General features: G+C 45.8%; 1 protein-coding gene across 3 annotated transcripts in view; it reads right to left on the bottom strand.

Moving 5' to 3' along the window:
- Positions 1–18,432, bottom strand: part of AMN (amnion associated transmembrane protein) — a 68,624-nt gene that overhangs the window by 41,830 nt on the left and 8,362 nt on the right. For all 3 annotated transcript variants that reach the window (XM_075926519.1, XM_075926518.1, XM_006119973.4), the window contains exons 2-3: positions 17,236–17,354; positions 17,093–17,137 (exon numbers count right to left, since the gene is read on the bottom strand). In XM_075926519.1, the coding sequence (XP_075782634.1) occupies positions 17,093–17,137; positions 17,236–17,354 (164 nt within the window). The remainder of the gene's footprint in view (positions 1–17,092; positions 17,138–17,235; positions 17,355–18,432) is intronic.

An 18,432-nucleotide genomic window follows, 5' to 3' on the forward strand; every position in this document is an offset into this window, starting at 1 on the left:
GGTTTGACAGGGTTCAGATGGGAATCACATTTGTGTCAGGATGCAAGAAACAGAAACTACAGTAGACTTCCGATAATCTGGCACTTTTGGGACCTAGGTGGTGCCGGATTATCGGATATGCCGGAGTAGCAGGAGGTACTGCATACTCCCAACCCAATCTCCTCCCTCTTCCCTTAGCAAAACACTTCCGCTTCCTGCTGTAACCCACGTGAGAGCGGCTGACCTGAGCGGTTCCGGGCTTAGTCCTGGTTCCATCAGGAACACTTGCCATTTTGATACCAGACTATTGGGGGTGCTGGACAATTGGCTGCCGGACTATTGGAGTTTTACTGTACCAAGATTTTCAACAACAATTCAGCCCAACCTGTGCAAACTTCAGCTAAATTAATACCCTGAGACTCTGCCTGAGATACCCCCCCCCCCTCCCATCGAGAAGCAAGGCTTCTAGTAGTAACTTCCCTCAAAAAGCTCATGGCCTCAGATCTCTGTGGTACTCATTCAGCTCCCATCTTGGTCCTCAAAACACCCTGGGTATGTCTACACTACAGCGCTAATTCGAACTAACTAAGCTAATTCGAACTAACACATCCAGACTAAAAAACTAGTTCGAATTAGCGTTTTGCTAATTCGAACTAGCATGTCCACATTGAGTGGACCGTGAACTGGGGTAAAGAATGTCCGGAAGCAGTGCTGGCAGGGCATCAGAGTAGGACTTAGAGCGTGGAGCTGCTGTCTCAGGCTAGCCGAGGGCTGTGCTTAAAGGGACCCGACCCCCAGCCCGGACAGACAGTTCTCAGGGGTGCCCCGCTTGCAAAGCAGTCCCATATGAAGAGAGGCTAAAGAGACTGGGACTTTTCAGTTTAGAAAAGAGGAGACTGAGGGGGGATAGGATAGAGGTCTATAAAAGCATGAGTGGGGTGGAGAGGGTGCATACAGAAAAGTTCTTCATTAGTTCCCATAATAGAAGGACTAGAGGACACCAAAGGAAAGGAATGGGTAGCAGTCTTCAAACTAGTAACAGAAAGTTGTTCTTCACAAAGCAAAGAGTCAACATGTGGAACTCCTTGCTGCGGGAGGCTGTGAAGGCTACAACTAGAACAGAGTTTAAAGAGAAGTGAGATAAAGTGATAGAGGTTGGGTCCATGGAGTGGTATTAGCCAGGGGGTAGGAGTGGTGTCCCTGCCCAAAGTTTGTGGAAGGCTGGAGAGGGATGGCACGAGACAAATGGCTTGGTCACTGTCTTCAGTCCATCCCCTCCAGGGTCCCTAGGGTTGGCCGCTGTCGGCAGACAGGCTACTGGGCTAGATGGATCTTTGGTCTGACCCAGTACGGCCATTCTAAGCTCAGGGCTCAGGGTCGGGGGTCTCAGTGGACCACCTTGATTTTCATGCACACCTGCTCCTGGGTGGCCAGGCTGGCAGCTCTCCTGCCCTAGACGGCCACTTTCCTGTGCCTAGTGTGGAGGTCATGGACGGGGTCCACGATGTCCGCACTAGACCAGGCGGATGCCCGCCTCTTGCGGTCCTGGGCAAGCTCCCGGGAGCCCCCAGCCTGGTCCTGGGAAGAGGGGGAGGGCTGGGGGGCATCGGGTGGCTGGCTCGAGCCATGCCAGGTGCAGGGTCTGCTGGCTGGGTGCTGGCAGGCTTGCACCTGGCACGGGCACCATAGCCAGCCCGTGCCCTTTTAAGGGGTCCAGGGCCGGGAGGGGGGCATACGAGTTTCCCTGGTGTTGGCCAGAGTGGCCACCAGGGAAACCTGGGGAGGGCTAGCCTTCCACTAGTTCGAATTAAGGGGCTACACACCCGTAAGTTCGAACTAGGCTTAGTCCTCGTAAAATGAGGTTTACCTAGTTCAAACTAAGTGCTCTGCTAGTTCGAATTAAGTTCGAACTAGCAGAGCGCTAGTGTAGCGCCTATCAAAGTTAATTCGAACTAACGTCTGTTAGTTCAAATTAACTTTGTAGTGTAGACATACCCCCGGGAGCTGTGGCACAGTGGGGCTAAGGCAGTCTCTGTGCGGCTCCTGTCTCTGCATATCTCCAGGAAGTGGCTGGCAGGTCCCTGTGGCTCAGACATTTGTGCAGGTGGGGCCAGAGAGGCTCTGCCCCTACCCTGAGCACCAGCTCTGCAGCTCCCATTGGTGGGAACTGCAATCAGTGGGAGTTGCGGTAGTGCCTTTGGGCACTGATAGCATGCACAGCCTCCCTGGCCGCTCAGCTAGGAGCTTCAGGGACTTGCTGGATGTTTCTCGGGAGCCGTCTTAGGTAAGTGCCACCCGGACTCTGTACCCTCTCCCATGCCCCAACCCCCTGTCCCAAACCCACACCCAAATCCCTCAGCCCCAATTTGGAGCCCCAGCCCCACCTGCACCCCAAACTCCTCATCCCAAGCCTTACCCCACAGCTCATACTCCCCCATCAACTCTGCTCCAGCCCTGAGCCCACTCCCTCACGCAAACACCCTCCCAGAGCCTGCATCCCTTCCCACTCTCTGAACTCGTTGGCCCTAGCCCCCAGCCCTCCCTATCCCCTCATCCCTGGCCCCATCTTAGTGCCCACACCCCCAGCCACAGCCCTCATCTCCCTGGGCCCCAACCCCTTTCCCCACCTCAGCAAAAATGGGGAAGGGAAATGAAAAGAGGGGCCAGGGCCTTGGGGAAAGGGCAGAATGGGGTGGGCCCTAGGCAAGGAGAAGTGTGGGGAGTGGGGTGGGGCAAACAGTGTTCAGTTTTGTGCCTTTAGGAAGGTGGCAACCCCATGAGAGGCGACAGGACAGGCTGAACAACCACAGGAAGGGGTGTCAGACCATGTGATGAGTGTATTGAGGCACTTGGATGAGAGGAAAGTGATTAGGAATAGTCAGCATGGATTCACAAAGGGCAAGTCGTGCCTGACCAATCTGATTAGCTTCTATGATGAGGTAACTGGCTCGGTGGACATGGGAAAGTCAGTGGATGTGATATACCTTGACTTTAGCAAGGCTTTTGATACGGTCTCCCACAATATTCTTGCCAGCAAGTTAAGGGATTGTGGATTGGATAAATGGACGGTAAGATGGATAGAAAGATGGCTAGAAGGCCGGGCCCAGCGGGTAGTGATCAATGGCTCGATGTCAGGATGGCGGTCGGTTTCTAGCGGAGTGCCCCAAGGTTCAGTTCTAGGACCGGTTTTGTTCAACATCTTTATTAATGATCTGAATGAGGGGATGGATTGCACCCTCAGCAAGTTTGCGGATGACACTAAGCTGGGGAGAGAGGTAGATACGCTTAAGGGCAGAGATAGGGTACAGAATGACTAAGACAAATTGGAGGATTGGGCCACAAGAAATCTGACGAGGTTCAACAAGGACAAGTGTAGAGTCCTGCACTTGGGACGGAAGAATCCCAAGCATAGTTACAAGCTGGGGACCAACCGGTTAAGTAGTAGTTCTGCAGAAAAGGACCTGCGGTTACAGTGGATAAGAAGCTAGATATGAGTCAACAGTGTGCCCTTGTAGCCAAGAAGGCTAATGGCATATTAGGTTGCATTAAGAGGAGCATTGCCAGCAGATCCAGAGATGTCATCATTCCCCTTTATTCGGCTTTGGTGAGGCCGCATCTGGAGTATTGTGTCCAGTTCAAAAAGGATGTGGACGCATTGGAGAGGGTCCAGCGGAGGGCAACCAAAATGATTAGGGGGCTGGAGCATATGACTTATGAGGAGAGGCTGAGGGATTTGGGTCTGTTTAGTCTGCAGAAGCTAAGAGTGAGGGGGGATTTGATAGCAGCCTTCAACTTCCTGAAGGGAGGTTCCAAAGAGGATGGAGAGAGGCTGTTCTCAGTAGTGACAGATGGCAGAACAAGGAGCAATGGTCTTAAGTTGTGGTGGGAGAGGTCCAGGTTGGATATTAGGAAAAACTATTTCACTAGGAGGGTGGTGAAGCACTGGAATTGGTTACCTAGAGAAGTAGTGGAGTCTCCATCCCTAGAGGTGTTTAAGTCTCGGCTTGACAAAGCCCTGGCCGGGTTGATTTAGTTGGAATTGGTCCTGCCTAGAGCAGGGGGCTGGACTTGATGACCTTCTGAGGTCTCTTCCAGTTCTATGATTCTATGATTCAAATCCCCAGATGGGCCACTAGGAGGCACCCCAGTGGCAAAAGGCTGTTTCAGGATGCTAGAAATCAAGGTGCAAATAGCCAGGCAAAATGGGTGAAATCCTGGCTTCGCAGAGGTAAATGGGAATTTCCCCATCGGCCTCACTAGGGCCAGCACTTCACTCAGTGATTTTAAGTTAAAATAAAAAGATCAATTCAGCGGTTCCTAACTAAGCCCTTTGTTGGTTTTCATGAGGCACAGAAAAGCTTAGTGGCCCCAGAGCCTGTCAGCGGAAGCGGCACCCTTGTTCTCATAAGACCAGAGCCCCTTGTTCACTGTGGATGGAAGGACCCTAGAATAAGTAAATGTGAGGGTCTCTGTTGCCTGCTTTGTCCTGGATGCCTAGTGCACTGAGCTGTATCAATAGATTGTGCAGCTTTCCTGCCCCCGGAGGAGCCCACCTGCAAATGTATAGGGTTCCCCCGAGAAATCCCTCTCTAGACTGTCATTTGTACTGACACAGCCTGACAGCACAATCTTGAGTTGTGCAGCTGGACTGTTGCCAGTAGCTGGCGTGATGGTCTTTTGCTCAGAGCACAGCTGCTAACTGATATATTGATCAAGCAAATGCAAAGTGGGTTTTCAAGCACAGATACCTGTCATGTCTCCACCAATTTTGTGGGCTGCTACAGGCAAAATCACAACCCACCAGTCAAAGTCCTGTACTGATCTAACCCAGTGAGTGCTCTCCACCCCCCATTGTCACTTGATTCCTTTCCCTTTCTGCTCAATCTCTTCTTTTTCTTGCCACTCAGGGGTGCCATGGGGGGATGCCTGGGGGCTGTAGCTCCCCCCCAAAATCTGAACCCCTGAATTTCATACTTGAGGTCTGTTTAAAGCCCATGACTTCAGAGGCATGCTTTTAACTACAACTGAGCTTGTGCTGCTCCCAGCTTTGTGTTTGGGGCAGGGAGTTTGTTTATAAACAGAGGAAGGCAGAGTGACTAAGGCTATGTCTAGCCTGCAGGCGTCTTTCGGAAGAACCTTTTTTCAGACGAGATCTTCAGAAAAATCTTCTTCCGAAAGAATGTCCACACACAAAAGCACATCGAAAAAGCAATCTGCTTGTTTGACAGATAGCGTCCACATTGAATGGAAGCTCTCTCACATTTCAGCTGTGATTGCTATGGACGGAGTGGCCACCAGGGCACCTGTGCTTTTTCCTTTTTCCTCTTCTTTCGAAAGAACTCCCTCTTCCCTGTCCGCACACGCTTTTTTCCGAAAGAGCTCTTTCAGAAAAAGGCCTCTTCCTCGTAGAAAGAGGATTACCAATGCTGGAAAAACCCCTCTGTTCTTTCGATTTACTTTTGGAAGAACGCAATTGCAGTGTGGATGTAACTCAGGTTTTGTCGGGAAAACAGCTATTTTTCCGACAAAACTCTGTAGTGTAGACATACCCCAGGTAACAAAAGGCTTGTCATTCAAGTAACAGAAGGATCATTAGATCATCATGAAATTACTGCCAAGTATTCCACTTAAAAATAGGGTGTGCTCCATGGATCTGTATAGGGACCAGTGCTGTTGAACTTATTCATAAATTATCTTGATAAAGGGGTAAACAATGAAGTGGCAAAATTTGCAGATGATACAAAATTACTCAAAATAGTTAAGTCCAAAGCTGACTGCAAAGAGTTACCAAAGGATCTCCCAAAACATGGTGTTTGGGCAACACAATGGCAGATGGAATTCAGTGCTGATAAATGCAAAGTAATGCACATGGAAAAAATATAATTCCAACTATGCATACAAAAAATGATGGAGTTTAAATTAGCTATTCCCACTCAAGAAAGAGATCTTGGAATCATTGTGGATAGTTCCCTGAAAATATCTGCTCAATAAAGTGCAGTAGCAATCTAAAAAGCTAGCAGAATATTGGGAATATTAGGAAAAAGAAGAGATAAGACAGAAAAATCCATATTGCCTCTATAATAAAGTCCTGGTATTTTCACATCTTGAATACTGCATGCATATCTGGTCACACCATTAAAAAAAGTTATACTGGCTTTGGAAAACGTAGAGAGAAGGACAACAGAAATTATTAGGCAGTAAGGAACAGCTTTCATATGAAGAGAGATTAAAAAGACAGGGACTTTTCAGCCTTTTCAGAAAAGAAATTACTAAAGAGTCAGGCGGGGGATATATTAAAGATCTAAAAAACATGAATAGTATGGAAAAATTGAATAAGGAAATTTTATTTACTACTTCACTAACATACCATAAGAAGGTCACTCAATTAAATGTATAGACAGCAGATTTTAAACAAACAAAAGTAATTAATTCTTCACAGTCAACCTGTGGAACTCTTTGCCAGGGGATGTTGAAAAGGCCCAAACTATACCAGTGTACCAATATGAACAAAATAAGTTCTGAGGATAACCTCTAGGCTATGTCTATACTGCACCTGTCTTCTGCAAAATTTATGCAAACGAAGCATGGATTAGCATATTACTGCGCTTCATTTGTGCATAATTGGCTGGATAACCGTAGTCAGAGAGTTGTTGTTAACGGTGCTAAATCCTGCTGGAAAGGGATAACAAGTGGAGTTCCGCAAGGGTCTGTTTTGGGACCCATACTGTTCAATATCTTCATCAATGATGTAGATATTGGGATAGAGAGTACGCTTATTAAGTTTGCAGATGATACCAAACTGGGTGGGGTTGCGACTTCTTTGGAGGATAGGGACATAATTCAAAATGACCTTAGCAAGTTAGAGAAATGGTCAGAGGTAAACAGGATGAGGTTTAATAAAGAGAAATGCAAAGTGCTCCACTTAGGAAGGAACAATCAGTTCCATACATACAAGATGGGAAGCGACTGTCTAGGAAGGAGCATGGCGGAAAGGGATCTAGGGGTCATAGTGGACCACAAGTTGAATATGAGTCAACAGTGTGATGCTGTTTCAAAAAAAGCAAATATGATTCTAGGTTGTATCAACAGGTGTGTTGTAAGCAAAACTCGTGAAGTCATTCTGCCGCTCTACTCTGCACTAGTTAGGCCTCAGCTGGAGTACTGTGTCCAGTTCCGGGCGCCACATTTCAAGAAAGATGTGGAGAAATTGGAAAGGGTACAGAGAAGAGTGACAAGAATGATTAAAGGTCTAGAGAACATGACCTATGAAGCCAGGCTCCATGAACTGGGCTTGTTTAGTTTGGAAAAAAGAAGATTAAGGGGGGACATGATAGCGGTTTTCAAATATCTAAAAGGGTGTCACAAGGAGGAAGGAGATGATTTGTTCCTCTTGGTTTCTGAGGACAGGACAAGGAGTAATGGGCTTAAAGTGCAGCAAGGGAGGTTTAGATTGGACATTAGGAAAAAATTCCTAACTGTCAGGGTGGTCAAATATTGGAATAAATTGCCAAGGGAGGTGGTGGAATCTCCCTCTCTGGAGATATTTAAGAACAGGTTAGATAGACATCTGTCAGGGATGGTGTAGACGGAGCTTGGTCCTGCCTTGAGGGTGGGGGGCTGGACTCAATGACCTCTCAAGGTCCCTTCCAGTCCTATGATTCTATGATTTGCATAATTAATTAGGGTCCATTTTTGCTCAAGAGGCTTTTGCGCAAAAAGGAGCTGTGTAGATGACTCTTTTTTGTGCAAAAGCCCCCTCTTGCGCAAGAGCTGTTCTCCCTGAAAAAATGAGGATACTGATTGCTAGTGGCTGCCAGGCCTTCCCTCACCCGTATGATTCTTATGTGCCAGCCTCCTGTTCTTTTCTGAGACCCCTGTGGGCTGATGGATAATTTTAGTCCTGTGACAAGCAATGAGGTGGTTGTGCTGGCAGCTGCAAAGGTTTGCTAGCAGCACAGTTCCATGCTTGCCCCAGGAGTCAGTGAGGGCAGAAGAGGTAGACAATGGGACTGGACAGGTAGCTTCCCATCTGTAAAATGGGCTATTTAAGATCAACCACTTCCATAAAACACTTTAAGATCAACAGGTAAAAAGCATTAATTTTTACCCTTTATTATTTACATTATCAGAGGGTCTAGGAATCATGGTCAAGCTGGGCACTGAACAAACACAGAACAGAAAGACTGTCCTTGTTCCCTAAAAGTTTTTTTGTTATATTAACACACATTGAACATTCACTGACACTTAAAAATCGCATTGCCCTAGCTATGTTACTCACAGCTGTGAAAAAGTTTGCATCTTGAGTGCTGTCATTAGGTCAACCCATCCCAATCTTCTATTGGCTTTCCTATCACAGAAGTGGATTAACAACATCACGAGAAAACCCCATTCCATGGAAACAGGAAGTCTGGATGTGACAGCTGCTGCACAGACACAGGTGCTGCTTTGTAACAGCTGTAGCGTCAACATGCTATGTTGCCCTTGAGAAGGCTTCTCCAATACAGTGTAAGAAATCGAAAAGCAGTTTTATTTTGCTCTGCTCTGTTGCTGATCCCAGGAATAAAAACAAATGATGGTATCTGAAAAGATTCCACCCTCAAAACTCTTTTGTAGGGACCGGTCACACTCCAGGCGGAGTCAGGCTGTATGATCTCACAGCCTTTTTCATCTCTGCTTGATTGCAATCCTTTCTTGCATTGTGCTTGATTTATCCCTGTAATTTTATGCACATGTAGATATATAATACACAGGTTCCTAAGATACCCTTTGACAAACACAGATTTCCACCTCCATCACAGGGAAAATCACTCCTTTCCTCTCTTTACATTCAGCCAGCACTTCTGCTGTTTCAGAAGCAGGGACTTAAAGTGCTTAGGATTAGCATGAAACATTGCCATTCATTCGAACCAGGCCCCAGGAGAGCAATTGGCATTTCAAGATCAACCTCTACCAGAAACAGAGGAGAAGTGTCATGCTGCAAAGCTTAGTACATTCTGCTCTTACAATTAGGTGGCTAAAAATATAATCTGGGGAAAGGAATCCCAGGGCACCGTGCACACCTGCAATTCTGTGTGTTTGTGTGCTTGTTTCACCCAGCCAGCCTGAACAGCAGAGGCAGCTTGAGGTTGGCAGAGCAAGAAAACATTTGCAACACTGACATCTGACAGACAGCGACGGGACAGATGTCAGAGATTGATTCTGGGGTTAGAATGCTCATTCCCAAATGCATGCCGGCAGCACCCCTGGTTTTTATACATATTTCTTTCCCCTCTCTCTGCAGGGCTGTGCGGCACATGAGGATCAACATTCATTCCTGCTCTTCTAAGGCGCATCAGCGAGTGAAGAGTGGAACACCCGCACGGGCATAATGCACATCTTGTCCTTTAGCACATTATTGAAGAGTATATGTGCAAGGCACATTAACCAGGGAATGTGTGTTTCACAGAAGAGAACCAGGCGCTCAGCAGCTGCCTCAGTAAGCTACCAATGCGGAGGTTGCTATGGCCACTCTTCTCCTTTCAGAACAGAGCGAGGAGAGAGGCGACCTGCATAAATTGGCTGGTGCTGCAATAACCCCCTTGTTTACATCTGCAGAGCTCTTTCATCAATACCCACGTTCAGCAGCTCACGTTCCACCAGCCGCAGAGAGACTCTGTCCCATTTCACGCACTGTGGGGGCGGACGGTTACAAAAACAGTCACACACCCACAAGGGATCCACAGGCACAACATGTGCCACCACACAAAGGAAGGGGAAGTTTTCCAAGGAGCTGCCCCGATGCATGGGGCAGAGCAGGCAGATGGGGAGCTTGTTGCAGGACAGGGGGTGGAACATGGTTAAGGACGGGTGTGGAGCCAGAAGAGCTGTCATGCCTATGGCTTGTGCCCTCTCCCCACAGGAGGGTTACAATTAGGGCCACATCAGGCTACTCCAGCCATGTCAGTGGAATGGCTGCACAGCTGCTTTGCCAATCTGGATGGCTGTCTCCCTCCTTTCCCCCTTTGCAGAGTGCAGCCAAGCAACTTGCCCTAAGCACTGTCCTGAATATTGGACCTGTTCGCCTGATATTAGAATGAATGAATCATGACTTGTCCCCAAAGTGGGCCTTAAACTACAATGCTGAGCTCACTGGATTTCATGTTCCATTGTGAGTGTGGTGCACACGAAAGCTGCTGGCCCTGGACATCAAACTTCGCTACCCAGGGAACAGGGCTGGTGTGGGCAGCTGCATTGCAAAGCCTCCTTAGCCCTCTCCTAAAAGGCCTATTGCTGAAGGGAGTCCACAGTTTAGTCTCCATCCTCAAGCCAGTTCTTAGTCACAGTGTGGGGAGCATCACCCTCCAAGCCATTTCCCTCCAGCTGAGGCAGTGATTTTTCTATCCACTGGGAATTCAGCAGAGGCTACAGAGCTCAACAGGCAACTGGCAGCCACCAGATAGAAACAACTTCTAGCCACGACAAACCTAGCTCAAATAGATGAAAGCACCTAAGTGAACTTTGAAAACTAAATCCCATTGACATTCAGTGAGTTGTAGGCACCCGAGGGCCACATTTTCAATGGTATTTAGGCCCTTACCAGTGCAATAGGTAGCTAGTGAGAGATGCAGAAATATGTGGGTGCCTAATTTCCATTGATTCCCATAGAAGCTGGATACCTTGGCACTGCTGGAAAATGCCCCAAGTACTTACTCCAGGTATAGGTGCCATAAGAATTTTGAAAATCTGTTCTAAGTGCTCACATTCTTTTGTAAGATGGCTCCTAAATCACTTGGCTACTTTTGAAAATGTTACCCTCAGGCTATGTCTATACTGCACCCGTTTTGCACAAGAAATATGTAAATGGGGCTAACTGTGGAATATCACTGAGCCTCATTTGCATAATTCATGAGCGCCCACTTTTTGCGCAAGAGGCTTTTGAGCAAAAAGGAGCCGTCTACACGGCTCCTTTTTGCGCAGAAACCCCCTCTTGGACAAGAGCCGTTCTTCGGGAAAAAATGAGGAATAATGGCTCTTGTGCAAGAGGGGGGTTTTGTGCAAAAGGTGCCGTGTAGATGGCTCCTTTTTGCTCAAAAGCCTCTTGTACAAAAAGCGGGTGCTCATTAATTATGCAATGAGGCTCGGCAATATTCCATGCTTAGCCTCATTTGCATATTTCTTGCGCGAAAGGGGTGCAGTATAGACATAGCCTTAGTCTGGATTTGAAGTGGTGACCTAGAGCCAGGTTTTGATCCACTAATAACCCAAATTTGGGGGTTTGTTCAAATTATTGAACTGTCAAAGAAAGGGCCCTGTTCTGCCAGGTGCAGAGAGGGCTTCCAACTCCCAGCAGTGCCAGATTTAGGCACAAGCTAAATTTAGGGTCTGAGATTATGCGGGGTCTCTAAATACAAAGAAATTACTAGTTTTTATTTGCATGCTTGCCTATATATATATATACCCATAGATATGCAAATATCAAACTTTTGTATTTCTATTTTCATTGTCCTTTCTGTTAGAATAATATAGATTGTTTGGTAATGACATGGGGCCTCTTAAACGTGACATAGTTTAAGGCTTCAGCCTGTCTTAATCCCACCCTGATCTCTGGGGACCAGCTCAGCAGCTGGCTATTGGAAGCTGAAGGCAAGAACAGCCCAGAGGAGCCCACGCTTCGCATATATTGATGTACTGGCTGCCAACTCAGAGAGAATGAACCCTGTATTCTCTGAGACAAATTGCAACAGCCAGTTCCTGCTTAGCTCCTGTTAGTTTGCCACCCACAGCCCATTGATGGGGTTTGTTAAACCTGGGCTGGATCCAGGGCAGATTAATGTGTGGAGGAGATTTTGACAGGTAGCTTCTCTGAGTGACAGCACTGAGGACACTTCCAAAGAGATGCAGCGGACTTTTGTGCATTGACTTTTTTAACCCCCCAAGAGCATAAAATAAGTTCCTGTTTTTTAAAGATTCTAGCTGAATATGGAGAGCACAATTCCTCTCCCTGCATCACAGCTAAATGTCATTGCAGAGCTTGCTAAAATATTGAGTTACATTGATTCCTTACTAAATCCAGAATTCTCTAACAAAAAATGCCATCTCCTTATCCCATTTATACCTTCATCATGACCCTACACACACAGTACCTAAGGTCTGCCGCGCTGTGAATAGACAGTACGTAGCCAATAGCCACAGCACATCTGCAACACTGCAGTCAGTTCAGAGTGCCCCAATGTCAAAATGACGTAGAGAAACTGAGGGGAATTCAGAGAAGAACAGCAAAAATGATCGGAGGGTGAAGAGGCTGATTTACGAGGAGAGAGAAACAGAGTTAAATATCAAGAATTAGCTTCCCCTGTATGCAACTCTGGGCATGTCAGGATAACTGTATTCAAAACATCTAAAAAGGGGGTAGGGCCAAGGAGAAAGGGAGATTATTTGAGGTGGGTGCAAGTAGAATTGATAGGATGGAAGTAAGAAAAGGAAAGTGAAGATGTGGAAAACTTGCAGAAAGGAGTTCTATAAGATCCAGATTTTTAGAGCCTGGTATTTAGGTGCCTTGCTCCCACTGAAATCTCTCAAGTCAATAGAAGATGAAGTCCCTAATCTGAATTTTGCCCTTTGATGGAATGGGCTGTGATGGCCCGTTCTTTGGCCAAAGGCTGGGTAGCATCTCCATGAAGACTCAGAAGCTGAACATAGTCTTGTTGATTTATGTGATCAATTTCACTGAAATATTGAAGCTGCAGACTAAAAAGGCGCATTTCTGCTTTTCTCTCCAATCCTGAAAATCCATTTTCCTGATGAGCCAGTCACCAAATTTCATGCCATCCTCCGGAGGGAGGGGCAGATCAATTCTTCGATTTTTAAAAAAATCCTGAACTTTGGCATCATCTTTATCATCTGGTGACAAAGACCAGAGAACAGATCCCCACCCCGTACATAGAGAGAGCTGAGCTGAATCAGAGCCCTAGAGACCTCGGTCAGGTCAATACAGGATAAATCCTTATGTCTGTAATACTTTGACAAAATGAATGGTCTGCACTATAGATGGTGGCTGTTTGGGGGCTTGGTGCCAGTCTCAGTCCTTAGAGATACCCTATTTTACAGCAGCAGGAGTTGGGTCAGTATGCAAAGAGCCCTGAACTGAACCTTTAGCTGTTATAAATTGTTGAAATCAAAGGCATGGAGACAATTTACACTTGCTCAGGATCTGACCCCATCTGTTTTGTAGTGGTGTTTGACCGTAAATTCTTCTGGGCAAGGTTGGCGCCTTGTTCCTCATCTCGTAAAGTACCACGTTCATTTGTGATGCCACGTTAATGTTAAAAAGTAATAATTTGGCACTCCTATTCTCCATGACTTATTTTAAGTCTTGATGGGGCTTGAGCTGTAGCAAGTCTGACCCACTTTATTGACATCAGGCCCAAATGGGTAGAATTCAGAGCCAGCTGTTCCAATTTGGATCCATTTCACAGAAAAGGCCCTAAGCAGAGTACGTTGGATTTAGCTGAGGAGCCCGAAGATTGAGGGTATTTCTTTTGGGTTCATATCTCACAAAAAGCCTATAAAACATAAATTCTGAGGCTAAATGACTTCAGCACATTCCCATTCATTAGAAGCCTGTCTAATATGCTGCAAAATAATTGTCTAAATCTGAGGTAGCTCAGCACAATAATTAGACATAAAATCCCCTGGAGCATGGCAAGAATGAAATCTTCAGCTGAGAATCTAATATCAGCGCGCCCGTCAGCTGACAGCAGGCACGTCCTCTGGTGTGCAACCGAGGGGAAGGGGCAGGTTTGAGGGTCAGGCTGGGACTCCGACATCACAGCAGCAGAGCTAACAGCTAGTAAAAGGCCTGAGGGTGCAGTATGCTAAGCTCCCATTAGCTTCCATGGGCCTATGAAAGCGCTCAGCATTTTGCAGGATCAAACCCTCTATCATTTATATTGATAAAGATGTAATAGACATGAGGGATAAGCTGCTCTGCCGGCGAGATGAGGTGTATTTACCACTCTAAATCCTCACCACCTACGTATGGCAAGGCACAAACCTGTCTCTTTGACATGAACTAGTTCCTGAGGACCACACCAGCCTATTTTAAAGCACAACTACAGCATTGATTTCAAATGGCAAGTTCTGCTTAAAAACCACAGTTCAATGTGGTGCTTTAGATCAGTACCCAAGCAAAGTAACAGTTTCTTCAGCCTGCTTTAATAACTTGACCTCTTTCTTCATGGCTGTAGAATCCCTATACGTCAGTGAACCCCATAACCTTTCAGGTAAGATCAGAATTTTGTGTTCTTTTGCAGATGAAGTTCTTATTTGTATTAAGCTTTTATGAGGTCTATTTTTTCTTCAGAAGATATGGTCTTAGCTTTTTTTAATCTCAGCTGTTTAGCTTGTTTTTGAAAGGCTAATCCTATAATGAATAATAATAAATACTTTGCAGTTATGAACTTTCACAATAGACTGCAGAGTACATTAATCGGTAAACAAAATAAAATCTACTGAACTATATGGCACTTACTTTTTCTTTAGTAAATGTCACATCATTTGACAATTATATTTGCAACGTATTTCATAGACATTTCTTTCTGCTAACATTCACTTTATTTAAAAATTCCATATTTTATAGTTTAGATTAAAAGGTAATAATTTCTCCAAGCACACGTAGAAGAATTACATGTGGCACTCTGTTATTAAAGCACCAAAACTATCAGTAGTAAGCAGCTTGTGCAAATTATAGTCCATACATTTAAACGCCAGGTCCATTTGGATATAGTGACAAAAAGCAAACAAACAAACTTATAGCAGCTAAAAATGACCAGGACAATTGTGTCACAAATAGATCACATCTGGATGAAAATCCTAGAGCCTGGATTTTCAGATGATGGGTACATTAGAATTGCCAAAACCAGATCCCGTTATAATAAATATAAGGATAGCTAGAAAAATCAGGTCACCATGGAAACCTCAGCTGCCATTTCCATGAGCAAATGTTCTTTGCACAGAAATCAAGACGGGCTGACTTTGGTGTGACATGATTGAGGTTAACAGGAACATCTGCCTGCCTGCCAGGGTGGTGCACACATCACACAATTTATTTTAAACTGCTCCTCCTCCCCTCACAAAGATTAATGTTCAAAACTCTCTAGAACTGGCCACTCTTCAACAAGAGCTTAGTGAAGTAAGAGAAGGTGGCTTGGAACATGAATGAAGTGGAATGTTTTTGAATGATGAAATTGTCAACTGAGAGCTTACACCCTGCCTTGTGCAGGGAGAACCTCTGACATCCTGAGGAGCCTCTCATTGACAAGAAATGAGAAAGACCCATTCAGCTACCTATTCCTTGCTTCTGTCTATGCTAGATTGCTCCCTGCAGCTTCTGTCCCATCTCCCTCTCTTCTGTCAGTTTTTAAATGGTGCTCAGAGATGATGGGGAAACATGGAACTACCATAGATTGGGCAGAGAGCCAGGACAGGAAAGACACACTGGTGATACAGTTCTTATACCACACTCCAGTCCTCACTATGGCCCTGATCCAGTCAAGCACTACAGAACCTGTTTCGCACTATGCACGCAGGTAGACCCATGGAACTCAGTGGCCAGACAGACAGAGAGACCATTGACTGAATTGACAATAGGGCTTCCTTCAAGGAGGCTATTCAACGGGCTAATTGATACTTTTGGCACCAGATAGCAACACTCCAATCAGTTTGAGGACTTTATGCTGTTTTCAGTTGGTGGCTTTTGTTATGAGCTAGAATACTACAGCATATGAGCCTTAATTTATTATTGGTAATATTATTTGGCCAATAGGATTTTTTCTTTTGTGGGCATCTTGACTTTCCCTTTGTTTCACTTGGTCCTGTGACAATCCGTTACAATCTCTTACCCTTCAAATATCCTCCTATCAGACTTAATCCTGCATGGTGCTGAGCAGTGAGTGGAAGATGAAGGAGCTCAGCGCCTCTTAACCCTGTACTTTATGTATTCACTTACCAACTGCTGCACAGATATCTAGTTCTGGGCTGGTTCCTCCCTTTACCCCAAGAGCCATTTATTATGCTTTTTTCTGCACTTCCTCCAAATTAGTTCGCTCTCTCTCTCTCTGGGATGTGGCTGTCTAGAACTTCAAGGTACGACCTCACCCCAAAGGAGCTCTTGGCCCCAGAACCTTGGCTTGATCTCTCCTACATATGACACCACAGTGTTGCTCTGGAGGGATTTCTTTCCAAATCCCTCCCCTCCCATCAGCCCCAATACCGCCCGCCTCCCATGACCTACACTAATTTGTCTGATTATCCTGTGGTAACACTCCTTTCTGTGGGACAGAACAAGAGCCACCACTTTGCTCCCCCTAGAAACAAGACTGCCTTTTGCTCAGCCTGGACAACAAATGGCTTCCTATGGGTATGTCTACACTACCACCCTAGCTCGAACTAGGGTGGCTAACGTAGGCATTCGAACTTGCAAAGGAAGCCCGGGATTTAAATATCTCAGGCTTCATTTGCATGGTCCCGGGCGCAGCCATTTTTAAATCCCCTTAGTTCAAACTGACTGCCCACAGCTACACGTAGCATGGACTAGGTAGTTCAAATTAAAGCTCCTAATTCGAACTACCATTAAACCTCCTTGCAGGAGGAATAACGGTAGTTAAATTAGGAGCTTTAATTCGAACTACCTAATCCATGCCGCGTGTAGCCATGGGCAGGTAGTTCAAACTATGGGGCATTTAAAAATGGTGGTGCCTGGGAACATGCAAATGAAGCCCGGGATATTTAAGTCCCGGGCTTCATTTGCAAGTTTGAATGCCTACATTAGCCACCCTAGTTCAAATTTGGGTGGCAGTGTAGACATACCCTAAGAGGAGAGCTTCAATGGAGTTCCATAAAACCACCACTACAGGACTGTTCTTCAATGTTCTGCACACCCTGCCTTCACAGCAAAACTCTGATTGCCTGTGCAAGCACACCTGCACTACCCAGGATATCGAATGAGACACCAGAAGTGGCTCGGGAACCCAAGTGCCTGCATTGCAGCAGTCTTTGTATCACTTGGCTGACTTTGCCCCATATTCTTGACAGTGTTTGTCCCCACCATATTTGGTGCTGCCATAGGTGTCCTTACCATGTCCATCAGAGAGTGAGTTGTCTGGACAAAGACAGAGATCACCTGCAAAAAAATGACAAAAAAAGGGGGGAAGGCTGAGCGCATTTCCCTTGAGCAGGTAGAGACCAGCCAAAATGAATGCTAATTTGAAAATCAAATACCTCATTACTCTTGAAAAGCACCACCTCGTTAGCACATGGAATTCTGCCTTTATCCCAGTTGGAAGCATTTTCAAAATTGGTGTTTGGGATCCATTGTTTGTACACAGCAACTGAAGCAGCTAGGAGAAGCAAAGAAAGAAATGGAATGCAATACACTTCTATTTCTACACAGACATTTCCAAACACTCTGGGGCCAAATGGTGAGTCAATAGAGCTACAAGACACCAATTGAGGATCTGGCCCTGTATAGCCCCCAAATCCTCCCAGAATTAGTTAATACAGCGACACAATGACAAACAACAACTGCAAAGAAATGAACTGCCAGTGTCTCAGATTGGAACCAGAGGACCCAATTGTATAAGCTGTTCCTCAGATCTTATCCAGGCAAAATGCCCAACAACTTACTGATTTTGCCATTGATTTGAAACCTGCTCAGAGCTGGTGTGAGAGCCTTCATCTGGGTAGTGCCTCAGGACTGCCAACCCAAAGCATTCAAAACACCATGCTTCTAGCCCTTTCCTGTCTCAAACCCCCAAGAGTTTGGCTATAAAATAATCAGATTTGAATAATACCATATGTTGGATTCTTTTTATATCCCTCCTAGTTTCTAAGCCTCTGCAGTCCATTTTTGCAAGCTTGCATTCGCAGCCAGGAGGACTGGGCACTTTTAAAAAAAAATTAACAAAAGCAGAGATTCTCAAGAAATAACATGACTCCAGGAGCTTAAGAGAAACATCTCAGAATGTCCTACTCGTGATGAAATCATGGAAGTTGACCACACTGGCACCTGCCATGTTGAACAATTTCCTTTCACCTCACTGGTCAACCAGGCCTATTCCTCTCCTTTATCTCTGTAGTTGTGTTATTACCATTCACTGAAGGAGACAGGAGTTTAATTGGATCAGGGCTAAGTGACGGTTAAGCAGGCTGCAAGTGGGTGTAGAGTAAGTGCAAAAGAACATGAAAAAAATGCAGATGCCCTTAAACAAGAAGGAGGGCCTTGGGCTATGAAAAATCCACACCACTGAGTAGAGTTTTTTAAGCCAACCTAAGTTCCTGTGTAGATGGTGTTAGGTTAACAGGAGACTTCTTCTGTCAACCTAGCTACCACTTCTCAGGAGATGGAGTGCCTATGCCAACTGAGATCCTTCCTGTCAGCATAGCTAATATCTACACTGAAGCAGTACAGCAGCAGAG

The sequence above is a fragment of the Pelodiscus sinensis genome, chromosome 4, assembly GCF_049634645.1.
Source record: "Pelodiscus sinensis isolate JC-2024 chromosome 4, ASM4963464v1, whole genome shotgun sequence".
Classification (NCBI taxonomy): domain Eukaryota; kingdom Metazoa; phylum Chordata; order Testudines; family Trionychidae; genus Pelodiscus; species Pelodiscus sinensis.